The sequence below is a fragment of the Oncorhynchus tshawytscha genome, linkage group LG16, assembly GCF_018296145.1.
Source record: "Oncorhynchus tshawytscha isolate Ot180627B linkage group LG16, Otsh_v2.0, whole genome shotgun sequence".
In the NCBI taxonomy this organism is placed as follows: Eukaryota; Metazoa; Chordata; class Actinopteri; order Salmoniformes; family Salmonidae; genus Oncorhynchus; species Oncorhynchus tshawytscha.
The window spans coordinates 76,095,197-76,115,006 of NC_056444.1; the positions used below are offsets into that span (position 1 = coordinate 76,095,197).

At 44.5% G+C, this 19,810-nt stretch overlaps 1 protein-coding gene across 1 annotated transcript; it reads left to right on the forward strand.

Moving 5' to 3' along the window:
- Positions 1–804: 804 nt before the first annotated feature.
- Positions 805–13,019, forward strand: LOC112216364 (myosin light polypeptide 6). Its single transcript, XM_024376311.2, has 6 exons — positions 805–922; positions 1,358–1,385; positions 2,960–3,103; positions 8,775–8,948; positions 10,152–10,229; positions 12,292–13,019. The coding sequence occupies exons 1-6, from the start codon at positions 821–823 to the stop codon at positions 12,318–12,320; spliced, it is 555 nt and encodes a 184-aa protein (XP_024232079.1). The 5' UTR covers positions 805–820; the 3' UTR covers positions 12,321–13,019.
- The last annotated feature ends 6,791 nt before the right edge of the window (positions 13,020–19,810 follow it).

Below are 19,810 nucleotides of genomic sequence, written 5' to 3' on the forward strand. Positions count from 1 at the left end.
ACGTGCATAGCTTCGCTCTCATCAATGCTACTTACTTTGCAATAGAATTAGTCAGTGCTTGACTTGGACTGAAACAGGTGCCAGTGCTCATTTTGGGTGCCGGTGCTGTTTATATTAAGGTGCAGGAGCTCCACTACTTTTGAGACAATTTTCAATTATAGGAACAGGAGTTCAAGCAGCAGAAAATGTGAGGTTTTGGTACTGAGCTCCGGTGAGATTCTGCCCAAGTCAATCACTGGAATTAGTGCTCTGCAGCATGTGTCTGTGTTGCTAGAGTTTATAAAAGGGTCAACAAACCCCTAGACTGTATACACCCCAAGGCACTACGTCCTCATTGATCGGGGGAATTAGACAGGTTGTGGCCCACATACCTGGCTGACTAGGTATGCAGCTCAATGAGCTAATCGATGGACCTGAGGAATCCAACACCATTTTTGTCACAGACCAAAATGTAACACAACAGTAGTGTACCTAGGCCTATAACAGTTTCTAACAGTGTTACCATGGACAGGCCACTCCAACGCTGCACTGTCCAAGGTTATGCGCACAGTGCAGATGCAGCATAGAGCTATGACGCGAAATTAAGACTGCTGGGGCTGTGCTAGTGCTATGGTGCTTTCATGACTGGGAACTCGGATAAATAAGAGGTCAAATCAATACGTCAGTGCTCTTCAGGACGGAAAGTGGGAGTGCTAGAAAGAGGAATTCCGAGTAGAATTACCGTTTCAAACTAAGTCGAAGATCGTTTGTTTCCGAGTTCCCAGTTGTCTTGAATGCACTGATTTCGGAAGTCAGAGAACTTCGAGTTCCTGAGTTCCCAATGGTTTTGAACGCGGCATTAGTTGATATTTCACTCCCCTCTGACCTGTCACATTCCTCCACCTCCCGACATCTTCGACACACTCGAACATCTACAGATATGGTAGGTTCTTCAATAACCTTGATTAAATAGTTAGCAATCTAGCTAGCTACTCGAAATGGTATTCTTATTTCGGAATTGTTTGTCGAACTAGATAACAAGCTGTTAACTTTACTTGCTATCTAGCCAGTTTGATTGAGCAGAACCAGCAAGTTAGCGTTATCGTAGCTAGCCAAGGTTAGCTACTTGCCATTACTGTATAGTAGTAACCCTAGCTCGTTGATATACCAGTAACTGTAATTACCCCTGTCTCCAACTGTCCCACAGATGTTAGTCTTTCTCTTACTGACTAGTAGCTAGTTCCTAACTAGGTAAGGGTGTGATAGCCAACTTGACAGACAACGTTCTAACTTTAGTTAGCTGGGCTAACTAGCAACCACTGGTCCTTGCCCACAGGGTTGAGCAACATCATAGCTAACTTAATCTTTCTTTGAACAGTCTGACTTCTCAGAAGATCAAATCATGGGTGAGTTACAAACTAGTTCGCTAGATTAGCTAGCTAACTACGGTAGCTAGTTACTTTCCCAAAACTTTAACTATACCAACTCTTGCATGCTGCCATCCTCAACTCAGACAGATGCCACTTTAATGTTTCTTTCTTGCTCGTCTGACTCATCAGCTTTATGCCTTGTCTGTCATTCCTCTATTGTAGCGAAGTTACCACTATTTCCTTTCTGTCCTCTGTGTTTTCTCAAACTCCATATGCAACTGATTGTTCTTTCCAGATTGAGTTTAACCTGGATCAAATACACGGTGAGTCATTGGTGAAGGACCCTAACATTTGGCCCTTAAATCTGGGCCCTTAATCTAACAGTGTTGACAGGCATGTTGTTGGTCTGATACAGTTGCTGTAGGCACACCATGGATGTTAGCCTACAAGTACAGTGTCATTGCTATATTTCAAGACACTCAGTGAGTTTAGGCTGTTGTGTCATGTCTATTTCCTGTTTGTTTTTTCCCCCGGTCAATAGTTGGGAATAAAATAGCTATAAACAGACTTTCTATCCATGTTTAGTAAGCTCAGGTCTAGTATGTGAGGTAGTAATCGGCTCCTCGTGTGTGTGTAGGTGCGTATCTATAGACAGAGAATCCACCTTTTGCATACCATATACTAGTTAGTAGTGCGTTTGCATCAAACTGCATGCGTTCCCAGTTGTACCATTCCCATGTACCACAAACATTTCCATGCTATCTAAACTAGCTTGTCCCCTGGACTGTTACCTTTCCTTTTGTGGAGTTAGAAACAGACTAGTAGATTGGTTTTCTCTCCTCCCTGGCTTGTTTAATAATTCTTGGCATAATACAGCTCTCCCTCCACTACCTTTTTATATGGTGTTGGGAAATGGAACTCAGCGGGCCAGGAGTGAAGAGGCTGGCACATTCCTGAGAACAGGAAAAAGTTCCACAACATACCAGTGTTGTCTGCCTCCTAGGGTCCTGAAGGGATATTCCATAGACCTACCCTGAAGGGTTGCGGTCAATTCCATTTAAATTCAGTTCATTTGGGAAATAGACTATATTTAAGTGTATATTTTCTTTTAATAGAATGGCATTTGAGGTTGCCTCCCCCCCAACCCATCTATGTCCCTGAACTCAATTAACCTTAACAATGGACCCAATTATCCTGGGTAGACACATTTACCTTAATGTAAAGTGACATACCTGGTGAACAAAGGTTGTGTGTGTGTGTGTGTGTGTGTGTGTGCTAGCTAACAAGTTATTTTAGCTAAAACTATGAAGTGATGCACATTATCAGTTGTTGGACTATAGGACAGATTTTCTTTTGTACCATTCAATCTATCTCCTACTTTATCAGCTTCCAACATGTTTGCTGTTTTTTTCCCCCTCAGCCATTTTAACATCTTTTAAACACTCATTTCTTTTCCTCTCCAATCCTCACCTCTCTCATTAGAGAAGATGATCCAATGACCCTTCATTGGCCTTCCTCCAATGAGCTTTGAGGGAGGTGAGGCATTGAGGAAAAGGGATGGTCATACAGACAGACAGACACTCACCTGTCCCTTTCTCTCCCTCCTCCAGAGTTTAAGGAGGCCTTCCTCCTCTTCGACAGAACCGGTGATGGAAAGATCAGCTACAGTCAGTGTGGTGATGTCATGAGGGCGTTGGGACAGAATCCTGTTAACTCTGAGGTCCTCAAGGTCCTGGGCAACCCCAAGGCTGAAGGTGAGATACAATTAGGCTTGGGAGGTGTACTGTTGAAACAATTTATTTGAAGTTTTTCAGAACATTGAACTATTTGTAGCTACTTTTTAAGTAAATACCTGCAGTTAGGAGATAAAGCAGATTACGTTCTCCATTTTCCCCCCATCATATAATTTTACATTATGAAGCTTACCGTAGTTCCCCAGAACAGTTGAGCCAGTCACGCGTTTGTTAGTAAATAGCACAACGGGAGAAGTGAGTCCAGTTGTGTATTGACATGGGTCACTTTTATATTGAAAGTCCAGTGTGTTTTTTGGCTTCAATAGAGTGATCAGGGACGTGTAACTATAGTTTTCCTTCACAGAAGATACATTACTGCAACACATCTGGCAGAAAATAGCTTCATTGTCATCGGATGACAACAAAGTGTAGTTCTATTCGGCTAGCAGCCACACACGTAAATGAGCTTACAATGAAAAAGCAAGTTATTTCTTTTTGCAAGAACTATGCATTGCCATCATATTTCTAATGTTTACCTTAAGCTACAACTACATTTCTTATTGTTTTTGCTTAAAGTTCATCTTGCATTTTACTGGAGAAAAGTAGACTGGCTACACAGAGAAAAGTAGAATGCCCTTTGGTAAATTCTCATCGAGTGAAGAAGTGCAACTGAAGCACAAAATTTGTTTGATGCTGAACAGTAATTGCAATAAGCATTTTTATATCTGTGTTTTCAAAACACAGCAAGATATTTCTTATGAGTCTTTTTTTTTCTGCTTGAAAAGGGAAGAATTCTGCGTTAAACCTAGGGGTCGTGTTAACTAACTTCTCTAAGTAAGTGGCTGAATAAGGTGACGGGGCATCATATTGTGTTAGCTTTCTGCCGTGTTTGAGAAATCAAAGCCCTTTGGATGAGTTATCTATACAGCTGCCACTGCAGCTTGATTCCCTTGCATTTTTTTTCTCCTCTGTTCTGGCCTGTCTGCTCCTCCCCCTGTCTTCTCAGAGCAAACAAGCCCGTTGCCCTAGCGACTCCACCCAGACACAGCATGTACACATGCTGCTCCAGAGCCAGTACTGTTCTTCCTTCAGACAAGCATGTGTCAAAACTTTGTTCATTTGCACAATGTGTCTCGTTCACATTCGCTTGTAAATGTCCAGAATCACCAAACATGACATTCGGTAGCTCCTACGTATGTATGTATGTATGTATAACTTTATGAGCTGGATTGCATAGTGGTTGGGCCAGTAACTGAAATGTTGCTGGATCGAATCCCCGAGCTGACCAGGTAAAAATCTGTTCCCCGGTAGGCCGTCATTGTAAATAAGAATTTGTTCTTGACTCACTTGCCTAGTTAAATAAAGGTCAAATTAAAAAAATATAACCGTATAGCTTCCGTCCCTCTCCTCGCCCCTACCTGGGCTCGAACCAGGGATCCTCTGCACACATCAACTGACACCCACAAAACATCATTACCCATCGCTCCACAAAAGCCCCGGCCCTTGCGGAGCAAAGGGAAACGACTACTTCAAGGTCTCGGAGCAGAGTGTCGTCACCAATTGAAATGCTATTAGTGCGCACCCCGCAAACTAGCTAGCCATTTCACATCTGTTACACTTGCAGTCAGCATGCCAATTGCACACTCCCTCAAAATTTGAGACAGCTGTAGTCTTTTATTGTCCCCAGAACAAGGTGTAATGATCATGCTGTTTAATCAAATCAAATCAAATTTTATTTGTCACATACACATGGTTAGCAGATGTTAATGCGAGTGTAGCGAAATGCTTGTGCTTCTAGTTCCGACAATGCAGTAATAACGAACAAGTAATCTAACAATTCCAAAAAAAAACTACTGTCTTATACACAGTGTAAGGGGATAAAGAATATGTACATAAGGATATATGAATGAGTGATGGTACAGAGCAGCATAGGCAAGATGCAGTAGATGATATCGAGTACAGTATATACATATGAGATGAGTATGTAAACCAAGTGGCATAGTTAAAGTGGCTAGTGATACATGTATTACATAAGGATGATATGATATAGAGTACAGTATCTACGTATGCATATGAGATGAATAATGTAGGGTAAGTAACATTATATAAGGTAGCATTGTTTAAAGTGGCTAGTGATATTTACATCATTTCCCATCAATTCCCATTATTAAAGTGGCTGGAGTAGAGTCAGTGTCATTGACAGTGTGTTGGCAGTAGCCACTCAATGTTAGTGGTGGCTGTTTAACAGTCTGATGGCCTTGAGATAGAAGCTGTTTTTCAGTCTCTTGGTCCCAGCTTTGATGCACCTGTACTGACCTCGCCTTCTGGATGACAGCGGGGTGAACAGGCAGTGGCTCGGGTGGTTGATGTCCTTGATGATCTTTATGGCCTTCCTGTAGCATCGGGTGGTGTAGGTGTCCTGGAGGGCAGGTAGTTTGCCCCCGGTGATGGGTTGTGCAGACCTCACTACCCTCTGGAGAGCCTTACGGTTGAGGGCGGTGCAGTTGCCATACCAGGCGGTGATGCTCTCGATTGTGCATCTGTAGAAGTTTGTGAGTGCTTTTGGTGACAAGCCGAATTTCTTCAGCCTCCTGAGGTTGAAGAGGCGCTGCTGTGCCTTCCTCACGATGCTGTCTGTGTGAGTGGACCAATTCAGTTTGTCTGTGATGTGTATGCCGAGGAACTTAAAACTTGCTACCCTCTCCACTACTGTTCCATCGATGTGGATGGGGGTGTTCCCTCTGCTGTTTCCTGAAGTCCACAATCATCTCCTTAGTTTTGTTGACGTTGAGTGTGAGGTTATTTTCCTGACACCACACTCCGAGGGCCCTCACCTCCTCCCTGTAGGCCGTCTCGTCGTTGTTGGTAATCAAGCCTACCACTGTTGTGTCGTCCGCAAACTTGATGATTGAGTTGGAGGCGTGCGTGGCCACGCAGTCGTGGGTGAACAGGGAGTACAGGAGAGGGCTCAGAACGCACCCTTGTGGGGCCCCAGTGTTGAGGATCAGCGGGGAGGAGATGTTGTTGCCTACCCTCACCACCTGGGGGCGGCCCGTCAGGAAGTCCAGTACCCAGTTGCACAAGGCGGGGTCGAGACCCAGGGTCTCGAGCTTGGAGGGTACTATGGTGTTGAATGCCGAGCTGTAGTCGATGAACAGCATTCTCACATAGGTATTCCTCTTGTCCAGATGGGTTAGGGCAGTGTGCAGTGTGGTTGAGATTGCATCGTCTGTGGACCTATTTGGGCGGTAAGCAAATTGGAGTGGGTCAAGGGTGTCAGGTAGGGTGGAGGTGATATGGTCCTTGACTAGTCAAAGCACTTCATGATGACGGATGTGAGTGCTACGGGGCGGTAGTCGTTTAGCTCAGTTACCTTAGCTTTCTTGGGAACAGGAACAATGGTGGCCCTCTTGAAGCATGTGGGAACAGCAGACTGGTATAGGGATTGGTTGAATATGTCCGTAAACACACCGGCCAGCTGGTCTGCGCATGCTCTGAGGGCGCGGCTGGGGATGCCGTCTGGGCCTGCAGCCTTGCGAGGGTTAACACGTTTAAATGTCTTACTCACTTCGGCTGCAGTGAAGGAGAGACCGCATGTTTTCGTTGCAGGCCGTGTCAGTGGCACTGTATTGTCCTCAAAGCGGGCAAAAAGTTATTTAGTCTGCCTGGGAGCAAGACATCCTGGTCCGTGACTGGGCTGGGTTTCTTCCTGTAGTCCGTGATTGACTGTAGACCCTGCCACATGCCTCTTGTGTCTGAGCTGTTGAATTGAGATTCTACTTTGTCTCTGTACTGGCGCTTAGCTTGTTTGATAGCCTTGCGGAGGGAATAGCTGCACTGTTTGTATTCAGTCATGTTACCAGACACCTTGCCCTGATTAAAAGCAGTGGTTCGCGCCTTCAGTTCCACATGAATGCTGCCATCAATCCACGGTTTCTGGTTAGGGAATGTTTTAATCGTTGCTATGGGAACGACATCTTCAACGCACGTTCTAATGAACTCACACACCGAATCAGCGTATTCGTCAATGTTGTTGTCTGACGTAATACGAAACATCTCCCAGTCCACGTGATGGAAGCAGTCTTGGAGTGTTGGTCAGCTTGGTCGGACCAGCGTTGAACAGACCTCAGCGTGGGAGCTTCTTGTTTTAGTTTCTGTCTGTAGGCAGGGATCAACAAAATGGAGTCGTGGTCAGCTTTTCCGAAAGGGGGCGGGGCAGGGCCTTATATGCGTCGCGGAAGTTAGAGTAACAATGATCCAGGGTCTTTCCACCCCTGGTTGCGCAATCGATATGCTGATAAAATTTAGGGAGTCTTGTTTTCAGATTAGCCTTGTTAAAATCCCCAGCTACAATGAATGCAGCCTCCGGATAAATCGTTTCCAGTTTGCAGAGAGTTAAATAAAGTTTGTTCAGAGCCATCGATGTGTCTGCTTGGGGGGGGATATATACGGCTGTGATTATAATCGAAGATAATTCTCTTGGTAGATAATGCGGTCTAAATTTGATTGTGAGGAATTCTAAATCAGGTGAACAGAAGGATTTGAGTTCCTGTATGTTTCTTTCATCACACCATGTCACGTTGGCCATAAGGCATACGCCCCCGCCCCTCTTCTTACCAGAAAGATGTTCGTTTCTGTCCGCGTGATGCGTGGAGAAACCCGCTGGCTGCACCGCTTCGGATTGCGTCTCTCCAGTTAGCCATGTTTCCGTGAAGCAGAGAACGTTGCAGTCTCTGATGTCCCCCTGGAATGCTACCCTTGCTCGGATTTCATCAACCTTGTTGTCAAGAGACTGGACATTGGCAAGAAGAATGCTAGGGAGTGGTGCACGATGTGCCCGTCTCCGGAGTCTGACCAGAAGACCGCTTCGTTTCCCTCTTTTTCTGAGTCGTTTCTTTGGGTCGCTGCATGTAATCCACTCCGTGGAACTGGTTGTAAGGCAGAACACAGGATCCGCATCGCGAAAAACATATTCTTGGTCGTACTGATGGTGAGTTGACGCTGATCTTATATTCAGTAGTTCTTCTTGGCTGTATGTAATGAAACCTAAGATGACCTGGGGGTACTAGTGTAAGAAATAACACGTAAAAAAACAAAAAACTGCATAGTTTCCTATGAACGCGAAGCGAGGCGGCCATCTCTGTCGGCGCCGGAACCCTAAATCAGCTTCTTAATCCATTCACCTGACAAGTGTGGCATATCATCTTGGCAAAGGAGAAATGCTCACTAACAGGGATGTAAAGCAATTGGAGCACAAGCTTTTTGTGCATATGGAACATTTCTGGCATTTTTATTTCAAGCTCATGAAACATCAACTTTTTACATGTTGTGGTTATATTTTTGTTAAGTATATTTTATTCTGTGTCCTACTGATCGCACCGATGCATCCCTGAGAATCTCAAATCATATAATTAGCTTTTACAAGAATGAGAAACAGGAAGTGTTTTAGGTTGTGCTCTCTAAGATATCTACATGAGTGAGTTTGTACAGCCAACCTTTACTGACCTCTATATGTCTCTACCAGAACTTGTTTGGATTTGGGTTCTTCCCATTTTCACAAGCAAGGGCCTTATCAGGTGCATTGACCACCTTTTGTCCAGTGATGACTCATGGGTTAAAAGGATTGAGAGGTGTGTACCGGTGTTCATTCATATCATCAATTCATCCATTTCCTCAATTTACATTTTTTCAGAGATGAACCACAAGATGCTCGACTTTGAGCAGTTCCTTCCTATGCTGCAGGCCATCGCTAAGAATAAGGACCAGGGCTCCTTTGAGGATTTTGTTGAGGGACTGCGTGTCTTCGATAAGGAGGGCAACGGAACTGTAATGGGGGCAGAGCTACGGCACGTCCTCACCACACTAGGTTAGTTACATTCTTTTACTCTTTCAGATCTGAGAGAGATCTTTTTACAATGCGTGTTTTTATCCACAAGATTTAAATCACTGATCAAAATAATCTAATTTGGAAGTTGACTCAAAATTATTGCTGAAATATACTGCAAGGTTGACTCCTGATGAATCGATTCAGTTTATCACAACACAAATGTAACATGAACCTGACATTTTCTGGTAAAAGGTTATTTTCAAACTGAACACCACTACACATTGTCTTCTGTAGCTCCGTTGTCAGAGCATGGCTCTTACAATGCCAGGATAGTGGGTTTGATTCCCTGCACCACCCATACGTAAAAAATATAAGCGCTCATGACTGCAAGTCCCTTTGGATAAAATCGGCTGCTTAATGTCATATTCCCTATATATACAAAAGTATGTGGACACCCCTTCAAATTAGTAGATTTGGCTATTTCAGCCATACCTGTTGCTGACAGGTGTATAACACCGAGCACACAGCCATGCAATCGCCATTGGCAGTGGAAGGGTCTTACTGTAGAGCTCAGTTGACATTCAACGTGGCACCGTCATAGGATGCTACCTTTCCAACTCAAATTTCTGCCCTGCATGAACTGCCACGGTCAACTGTAAGTGCTGTTATTTTGAAGCGGAAATGTCTAGGAGCAACAACGGCTCAGCCGCGAAGTGGTAGGCCACACAAGCTCACAGAACGGGATTGCTGAAGCACATGGTGTGTAAAAATCCTCTGTCCTCGGTTGCAACACTCTCTACCCAGTTCCAAACTGCCTCTGGAAGCAATGTCAGCACAATAACTGTTCCTCGGGAGCTTCATGAAATGGGTTTCCATGGCCAAGCAGCCGCATAGAAGCTTAAGATCACTATGTGCAATGCCAAGCGTCAGCTGGAGTGGTGTAAAGCTCACCGCCATTGGAATCTGGATCAGTGGAAACTAGTTCTCTGGAGTGATGAATCAATCTTCACCATCTGGCAGTCCGACAGACAAATTCTTGTTTGGCGGATGCCAGGAAACCGCTACCTGCCCCAATGCATTTTGCCAACTGTTCCAACATCTAGTAGAAAGCTTTCCAGAAGAGTGGAGGCAGCAAAGGGGCGACCAACTCAACTAATGCATGTGATTTTGGAATGAGATGTTTGTCGAGCAGGTGTCCACATACTTTTGGTCCTGTATAACGTTTGTAACTCTGTCTTTCAGGGGAGAAGATGACGGAGGAGGAGGTAGAGACACTTCTTACTGGACACGAGGACGCTAATGGCTGTATCAACTATGAAGGTGAGAGGGAAAGAGTAAAAACAGAATGATGGACGGAGATAGGAGATAACAGGATGAGCTATAACTGGACTAGGTTCATGTGATGTAATGATCCCACCACCCTAAACCCTTACACCACCACTACTACACCTCTTCAGTAAGTAACACCTAAGTGCAACCCAGGGAGCTCCCTTGCATAACAGTGCATGTTTCCTTGCTGTGTGTGGATAGGTAATGTAGAGTACTATAGAAGCTGTCAGGGGGAGCTTGCTGGGCTACAGTGTGTACCAGAATGAAGATGCAAACAGCTGTTTTAGAGCCTGCTTAAATGCACAACTATTGAAATGTCTGCATTAACGGTTGAGTAGTCAAATACTGGTATTGTGTACTGATAAAACGGTCCGCTGAGGACCTGGACTGAGGTGGTGCTAGTACTATAATACAACACAATGTCTTGTTGGGTGATCGGACCAGAATGTGAATACAAAGAGTTTGTAACATGCTGTGTAACTTTCTCCACAGCCTTTATTCGTCACATCAGGCTGAGAGCCAGTATGGGTCAGGCTGCAGAGGGTATAACTGTGCTCTACCTAGGCTGTCCTGCTTAGTCTTCTAAACTACCCGCTAGAACATAGAACGCACTAGCTCTTAGAAGACAGTAACCCAACATCAACTCTGGGTGTAAATTGTTAGTCACAGCTCGTCCTTGCATTACTGTACCACACATTGTCTATTAATCAAAGTAAGAATTTGTCTCCTGATCTAGGGTCCCTTTTTGTAGTATCAAGCTGTTCAAGTTTTTTTGCCAAATATAAAAGCTCTTGCAGTGGGAAAGCCTGGTGAGTGCGATGTTGTGTGGTCTGAACTGGAGGTTTTGACTCATGGTGGACTGAGACTCTGCCCCAGGGCAGCCCTTCTCTCTACAGAACTAGAGGGTCTCAAGTGTGTCCTTGATTCCTCGTGTCCGCTCACCTTGGACCTTCTCTTCCAATGTGTTTTGAGGAGACTGGAATCAAGGAAATACAATTGAGATTCCCTCTTTTAGAGGGATAGTTTGTACAGTTGAAGTCAGAAGTTTACATACACGTCAGCCAAATACAATTAAACTCTGTTTTTCACAATTCCTGACATTTTATTCTAGTAAAAATGTCCTGTCTTAGGTCAGTTAGGATCACCACTTTATTTTAAGAATGTGAAATGTCAGAATAATAGTAGAGAATTATTTATTTCAGTTTTTATTTCTTTCATCACATTCCCAGTGGGGTAAGAAGTTTACTTGCACTCAATTAGTATTTGGTAGCATTGCCTTTAAATTGTTTAACTTGAGTCAAACGTTTTGGGTAGCCTTCCACAAGCTTCCCACAATAAGTTGGGTGAATTTTGGCCCATTCCTCCTGACAGAGCTGGTGTAACCGAGTCAGGTTTGTAGGCCTCCTTGCTCTCACACGCTTTTTCAGTTCTGCCCACACATTTTCTATGGGATTGAGGTCAGGGCTTTGATGGCCACTCAATTACTTGACTTAGTTTTGTTAATTTGTTTGTTAACAAGAAATTAGTGGAGTGATTGAAAAACTAGTTTTAATGACTCCAACCTAAGTGTATTTAAACTTCTGACTTCAACTGTACATGCTGAGCAAGAATGTTTGTTTTACTTGGTGTTCAGAGCTTGGTAAATAATGTAATGTGACCATCTTTACGGGACCAAAATAGGCCTTGGTCTGCCGTGGAGTTTTTCTGTGAAAGCCCCATTTCATACTTTACACATTTATGTAGTTACATTATTTTATAATTTTGCTGTTTTGGACTATGTTTCCCATAGTAGACCAGTTACTCCTGTTAACCACAGTTACAATGAAGCTGTAGCTAAAATCTCCCTGTACTTTTGCGCCCCATCTGTCTACCCCCTGATCTGTATCTTGCCTGACGACTCATCCAGAATGTAATTCTCCTGCTCTATCGATCGCTCCACACATTGTCTGAAACGGTCATCCTGGAAGTTGTCTGTGCTGATGTCAAAATGAGGGCTGTCATCTCTCTCTCTCTTTCCCTCTCTCGGTCTCATCTCTTTCTCTCTCCGTCACAGAACTCGTCCGGATGGTCATGAGCGGTTGAAGATTAAGAAGAAACATTCCTTCCTTTTCTTTGTTAGTTTATTTCACCCTGTTTATCTCTGTTACATATTCAACTAGCTTCCATCCCTCTCCTCCTGCCTGCTCCCTTCATCGTATTATGTCTTCATGTCCTTTACAGTCCCACGTTCAGACTGTTAATGGCCTGGCTCTTTCAATTAAGAATAAGACCAACTTGCATGTAACTAGACGCTTGTGTGCTGCTGGTGTGACCTGCAATAACATTCCCAGATACAAACAATTCAATCTGGTTCCAGATCTGTTTGACGTCTTGGGACCAGGCTACTTAATACCTACACTTGGACAATGATTATTGTGATACAATACATGGCTTAGCTGAGTCAGTGGGAAGGGACCGCGTTGTGGTGGTGGGTGACCAATGACCTATTATTGTTAGCCTGGGTCCCAGACCTGTATGTGCTGTCTTGCCAACTCTGTCATTGGCATGACATTGACAGCAATGTAGTTGGCAAGAGAGCACAAAGTGATTTGAGACCAGGCTAGCGAAGTCTTGCTTTGGCTGGGAATGTCTCCCTTCCTATTGCTTTGCAGTTTGTTAGCCAATATGTATATGAAGCCATACGATCATGCTGATGTACAAATGCAATGTTCAGTGGATTTTTGTTTTATTCTCCCTTTATTGTTGCAGCATTCAAATAAAATATTTTTTTGAAAACTGAAAGTAGTATGTTTTTTTCTAACAAACTTTATACTTCTAAGAGAACATGATTTGACTAGGTAAACTTAATCAGCTATGGATATTTGTGGTCAAATCATTTTACTTCCACAAATATCTGTTTTAAAAGAAATTGTCACTGAACTAGTGTTTTGTGTTCAGAAATCTGTTGCATTATATTAGGTGGACACAAGAGGGCAGTGATGTCTATTTTGGCAAAAAGACTTCATACTTGGCACACCATGGCAACTTGTACTGTGTTTAATTAATGATGGGCAATAACCATACCAAAACTCCTTTTATTGACCAATTCTAAGTCTGCGATTGCTTGAATAGTGCCTTAATGACTTCATTGTAGATGAAGGCATGTGCTAAATCAGTGGGACTGGTGTTCACTTCATGGAACACTTTTCTATAGTTGTCTTATGACCAGTGTTAGAATAATTCTATAACACTCTTTAAGAGATTTCATCATGTATTTTAGAACCTCTTCAAGCGTTCTTGGCACTGATTCTTATATTCAACTTGTACAGTCTGTAATTGGCAGCCTGTGTGTGTGATCCTGTATGACAGTGTTCTAGACTGGAACATGGAACTGTATGACCAGTGTTCTAGATTAGAACATGGAACTGCCCAGTAGAATCCTGTATGTTATGTTGCTCAGTGTGCCGAGACAGATTCCACTCCACGCTTCCTGACCTTTTCCTAATTCCCCTCACAACCAGTTGCTTCTTACACTCATTAGGTACCACCAGAGCTATCGGAGTACGTGTGTGTAATGTAAGGTATCATACCCAAGTGGTGAATAGGTTGTCCTCTAATTACTGAGTGTGGGTTTATGTGCATGTTTGTGTGTTGGAAGTGAAGTGTATTGATTATTTGAATCCTGCTATTTGTTTGTGTGTGTTATCCTCTGCATTTGACGGGAATCTCTAATGGCCTCAGTGCAATCTGCCTCATACCCTCCACCAATTAACTTTACACTGGAATCTATCTGTCAGGACTACTGAAGAGACCAAGGAGGCTGGGCACACAGTCTCACACACACGAGAACTTGGATACGCACACATTCAGATTTTTTGACATTGTGAAGCTACAAATTCAAGATTTCAATTAAATTACAACATTTAGACACTAACAATTCAAGTTTGTAAATTCTCCATATAATTAATGTAAATGGTCATTCCCCTTCATTATGAGGCTTAGATATTGGTTTAAAGTGACAAAATGATGCATGGGGCTGACTTGATACAATTCCAGTTCAATAAACTGCTTATAATGGGGTACGTTTCAACTCTAACTAATCACGTTTTTGACATTTCACTTGTTATTCAAACTGAAATAAAGATCACTTGATCACTTCTGAGATAATGTATTGGCATGCTGTTTGTTTTGATGACCCATGTTTCTAAAGGATCTCCATCCAACAATGTCAACAAGTGACTAGTAACCACCATTAGGTTACAGTTTATGGCTATTTAGTGCGGTCAGGAAAGATATTGCCACATTTTGAAATGTACATATTTTTTAGAGCTAGGTGTATGATCTACAACTCAGATCAATATATTCTTACCTTGTAAGGCAGTGTCTTAACTAGACATGTTGTAAATCCATGGAGGAACAGTCGGTTTGAAGCAGTGGCCAACCGGTATGGGTTAGGTTTGAACCCTCAGCCTCTAGGTCCACACTCACAGGCCACATCTGAATCCCAAATAACACCCTGTTCTCTATATAGTGCACTACTTTTGACCAGAGCCAAAACTAGTCCACTATATAGGGCCATTTGGGGCACACATCATATTCTCAATTTGACACAATTAGCGAAGACTAAGAGCCAAATGGCTAGTCACTCCAAATGAATTGAACAAGGAAGGTTCTCTCGGTGGTGGGTTTGTGCACACATACTGTATAGACACTGAGTTTACAAAACATTAGGAACACCTGCTCTCATATTTATTTTATTTTATTAGGAAGGTGTTTCTAATGTTTTGTACACTCAATGTATGTTATTTATCCTGTTAAAACAGTAGAAGGCAGATCATTCGATCCTTTAGCTAGAGAATGTCTTCCCAATGATGTACAAAAAATTTAAGTGAAAAAAACTTGTCTTAGTTCCAAAAGCTAATTCCACAGGCTTTAGCTCAGTGGGCTAACATGATATTGCATCACACAATAACACGTTTGTCACTCTCAGAATGTTGAATGGGTAGGAATGAGGATTGTGGTTGTACTGTAGGTACAGTTCACAATGTAAGTAGAAGAGACTTGTGATATGTACCAGAGTTAAAGTGTTACTGCACCTATAATGTACATGTTCTGATATCCTTTCTTGCACACACTCTGACATGCCAACACACAGGAGGGGTTAAGAAATGCACTTGGTCATGATTGGCTCAAAAACACTCAACTCTCCACACACACATCTAATAGAAACACACACACTCAGTCCATGTCCTTTCACTTTGTTGCCCTTTCAGCGTATGTACTGTGTGTTTGTGTGGGTGTGTCTGTTTGTGTTGTATTCCCCTCTGCCCCTTCCGTCCATCCTCAGCCTCATGGTGTGATGGTGTCCTTCCTCAGCCTCATGGTGTGATGGTGTCCTTCCTCAGCCTCATGGTGTGATGGTGTCCTCCCTCAGCCTCATGGTGTGATAGTGTCCTTCCTCAGCCTCATGGTGTGATGGTGTCCTCTCTCAGCCTCATGGCGTGATAGTGTTCTCCCTCAGCCTCATGGCTTGATGGTGTCCTTCCTCAGCCTCATGGTGTGATGGTGTCCTCCCTCAGCCTCATGGTGTCATAGTGTTCTCCCTCAGCCTCATGGCGTGATGGTGTCCTTCCTCAGCCTCATGGTGTGATGGTGTCCTCCCTCAGCCTCATGGTGTGATGGTGTTCTCTCTCAGCCTCATGGTGTGATGGTGTCCTTCCTCAGCCTCATGGTGTGATGGTGTCCTCCCTCAGCCTCATGGAGTGAGAGTGTTCTCCTTCAGCCTCATGGCGTGATGGTGTCCTTCCTCAGCCTCATGGTGTGATGGTGTTCTCCCTCAGCCTCATGGTGTGATGGTGTTCTCCTCAACCTCATGGTGTGATGGTGTCCTCCCTCAGCCTCATGGTGTGATGGTGTCCTCCCTCAGCCTCATGGTGTGATGGTGTCCTCCCTCAGCCTCATGGTGTGATGGTGTCCTCCTCAGCCTCATGGTGTGATGGTGTCCCTCAGCCTCATGGTGTGATGGTGTCCTCCCTCAGCCTCATGGTGTGATGGTGTCCTCCCTCAGCCTCATGGTGTGATGGTGTCCTCCCTCAGCCTCATGGTGTGATGGTGTCCTCCCTCAGCCTCATGGTGTGATGGTGTCCTCCCTCAGCCTCATGGTGTGATGGTGTCCTTCCTTCAGCCTCATGGTGTGATGGTGTCCTTCCTCAGCCTCATGGTGTGATGGTGTCCTCCCTCAGCCTCATGGTGTGATGGTGTCCTTCCTCAGCCTCATGGTGTGATGGTGTCCTCCTCAGCCTCATGGTGTGATAGTGTCCTTCCTCAGCCTCATGGTGTGATGGTGTCCTCCCTCAGCCTCATGGTGTGATGGTGTCCTTCCTCAGCCTCATGGTGTGATGGTGTCCTTCCTCAGCCTCATGGTGTGATAGTGTCCTTCCTCAGCCTCATGGTGTGATGGTGTCCTCTCTCAGCCTCATGGCGTGATAGTGTTCTCCCTCAGCCTCATGGTGTGATGGTGTCCTCCCTCAGCCTCATGGTGTGTTCTCCTTCAGCCTCATGGCGTGATGGTGTCCTTCCTCAGCCTCATGGTGTGATGGTGTTCTCCCTCAGCCTCATGGTGTGATGGTGTTCTCCCTCAGCCTCATGGTGTGATGGTGTCCTCCCTCAGCCTCATGGTGTGATGGTGTCCTCCCTCAGCCTCATGGTGTGATGGTGTCCTCCCTCAGCCTCATGGTGTGATGGTGTCCTCCCTCAGCCTCATGGTGTGATGGTGTCCTCCTTCAGCCTCATGGTGTGATGGTGTCCTTCCTCAGCCTCATGGTGTGATGGTGTCCTCCTCAGCCTCATGGTGTGATGGTGTCCTTCCTCAGCCTCATGGTGTGATGGTGTCCTCCCTCAGCCTCATGGTGTGATGGTGTCCTCCCTCAGCCTCATGGTGTGATGGTGTCCTTCCTCAGCCTCATGGTGTGATGGTGTCCTCTCTCAGCCTCATGGCGTGATGGTGTCCTCCCTCAGCCTCATGGCGTGATGGTGTCCTCTCTCAGCCTCATGGCGTGATGGTGTCCTCCTCAGCCTCATGGTGTGATGGTGTCCTCTCTCAGCCTCATGGTGTGATGGTGTCCTCCTCAGCCTCATGGTGTGATGGTGTCCTCCCTCAGCCTCATGGTGTGATGGTGTCCTCCCTCAGCCTCATGGTGTGATGGTGTTCTCCCTCAGCCTCATGGTGTGATGGTATCCCTCAGCCTCATGGTTTGATGGTGTCCTCTCTCAGCCTCATGGTGTGATGGTGTCCTCCTCAGCCTCATGGTGTGATGGTGTCCTCCCTCAGTCTCATGGTGTGATGGTGTCCTCCCTCAGCCTCATGGTGTGATGGTGTCCTTCCTCAGCCTCATGGTTTGATGGTTTCCTCTCAGCCTCATGGTGTGATGGTGGTCTCCCTCAGCCTCATGGTGTGATGGTGTCCTCCCTCAGCCTCATGGTGTGATGGTGTCCTTCCTCAGCCTCATGGTGTGATGGTGTCCACTCTCAGCCTCATGGTGTGATGGTGTTCTCCCTCAGCCTCATGCTGTGATGGTATCTTCCCTCAGCCTCATGGTGTGATGGTGTCCTCCCTCAGCCTCATGGTGTGATGGTGTCCTCCCTCAGCCTCATGGTGTGATGGTGTCCTCCCTCAGCCTCATGGTGTGATGGTGTCCTCCCTCAGCCTCATGGTGTGATGGTGTTCTCCCTCAGCCTCATGGTGTGATGGTATCTTCCCTCAGCCTCATGGTTTGATGGTTAAAGAAGGTCAACCATCTGTGACCAGATGTGATTTACTTTGAATTCTCTCCATGTTATTTTGTTATCTGTGTTTTCAGTTTTATTTATGTCCTTCCTTGTTTTTTTATAGCTGAAAATCAAGCAACAATTGATCATAAAAAACAAAACTGTCTCCATGTAGTAGAGTAAGAGTAAGACTGTTCTGGCCTAAATTATGAACAACAGGGATCATAAAAGGGGTATTTTATTTTGAAAAAGCAGGGGACTTTTATTTTGAAACAACAGGGGGCTTTTATTTTGAAACAGTTGGATGATGTTATTGGGACATCACAGTGACTTAACAGTGTGAACTGTTGCGAACTGTCGACTGGGTCAGAGGGGGGCGAAATGTAGCGGAAATTGAACTCTGGAAATTTGTGTTGGCTCCCAGAGCTAATGCCTTGGCTTTAACTCAGTAGGCTAACCCAGTCTTGATTCACACATTCACAACGTTTGGTCACACTCAGAATGCTCAATGGGTAGGACTGATTCTCTTAGTTAAACTGTATGTACAACAATGTAAGTAGACGTGACATTGAATATGCTGTATATTTTAATGTAACCTTTTGCACACCTATTCTGTACATGTTCTGATGTCCATATTTCCACACACATGAGGGGTCAGTAAATGCACTTGGTCATGATTGGCTCAATAACACAACACACAAATGAAACACTTCTTCATTTGAAAAACCACATTCAGTCAGTCCATGTCCTTTCAGTGTGCTGTCATTTCTGTGTGTGTGTGTGTGTGTGTGTGTGTGTGTGTGTGTGTGTGTGTGTGTGTGTGTGTGTGTGTGTGTGTGTGTGTGTGTGTGTGAGAGAGAGCAGTTGTACGAGAGAGTGTTAAGTGTGTGTATGCATGTACTGCATGAATGTATGTACGTACAGTACCAATCAAAAGTTTGGACACACCTACACATTCAAGTTTTCTTTATTTTTACTATTTTCTACATTGTAGAATAATAGTGAAGACATAACTATGAAATTACACATGGAATCATGTAGTAACCAAAAAAGTGTAAAACAAATCAAAATATATTTTAGATTTGAGATTCTTCAAAGTAGCCACCCTTTGCCTTGATGACAGCTTTGCACACTCTTGGCATTCTCTCAACCAGCTTCATTAGGTAGTCACCTGGAATGCATTTCAATTAACAGGTGTCCATCATTACAACAGTCCATCATTACTTTAAGACATGACGGTCAGTCAATCCGGAACATTTCAAAAACTTTGAAAGTTTCTTCAATTGCAGTCACAAAAACCATCAAGCACCATGATCAAACTGTCTCTCATGAGGACCGCCATAGGAAAGGAAGACCCAGAGTTACCCTCTGCTGCAGAGGATAAGTTAATTAGAGTTACCAGCCTCAGAAATTGCAGTCCAAATAAATGCTTCACAGAGTTCAAGTAACAGACACATCTCAACATCAACTGTTCAGAGGAGGCTCAGTGAATCAGGCCTTCATGGTCGAATTACTGCAAAGAAACCACTACTAAAGGACACCAATAAGAAGAAGAGACTTGCTTGAGCAAGAAACACGAGCAATGGACATTAGACCAGTAGTCCTTTGGTCTAATGAGTCCAAATTTGAGATTTTTGGTTCCAACCGCCGTGTCTTTGTGAGATGCAGAGTAGGTGAACGGATGATCTCTCAAAGTGTGGTTCCCACCGTCAAGCATGGAGGAGGAGGTGTGATGGTGTGGGGGTGCTTTGCTGGTGATACTGTCAGTGATTTATTTAGTTTTCAAGGCACACTTAACCAGCATGGCTACCACAGCATTCTACAGC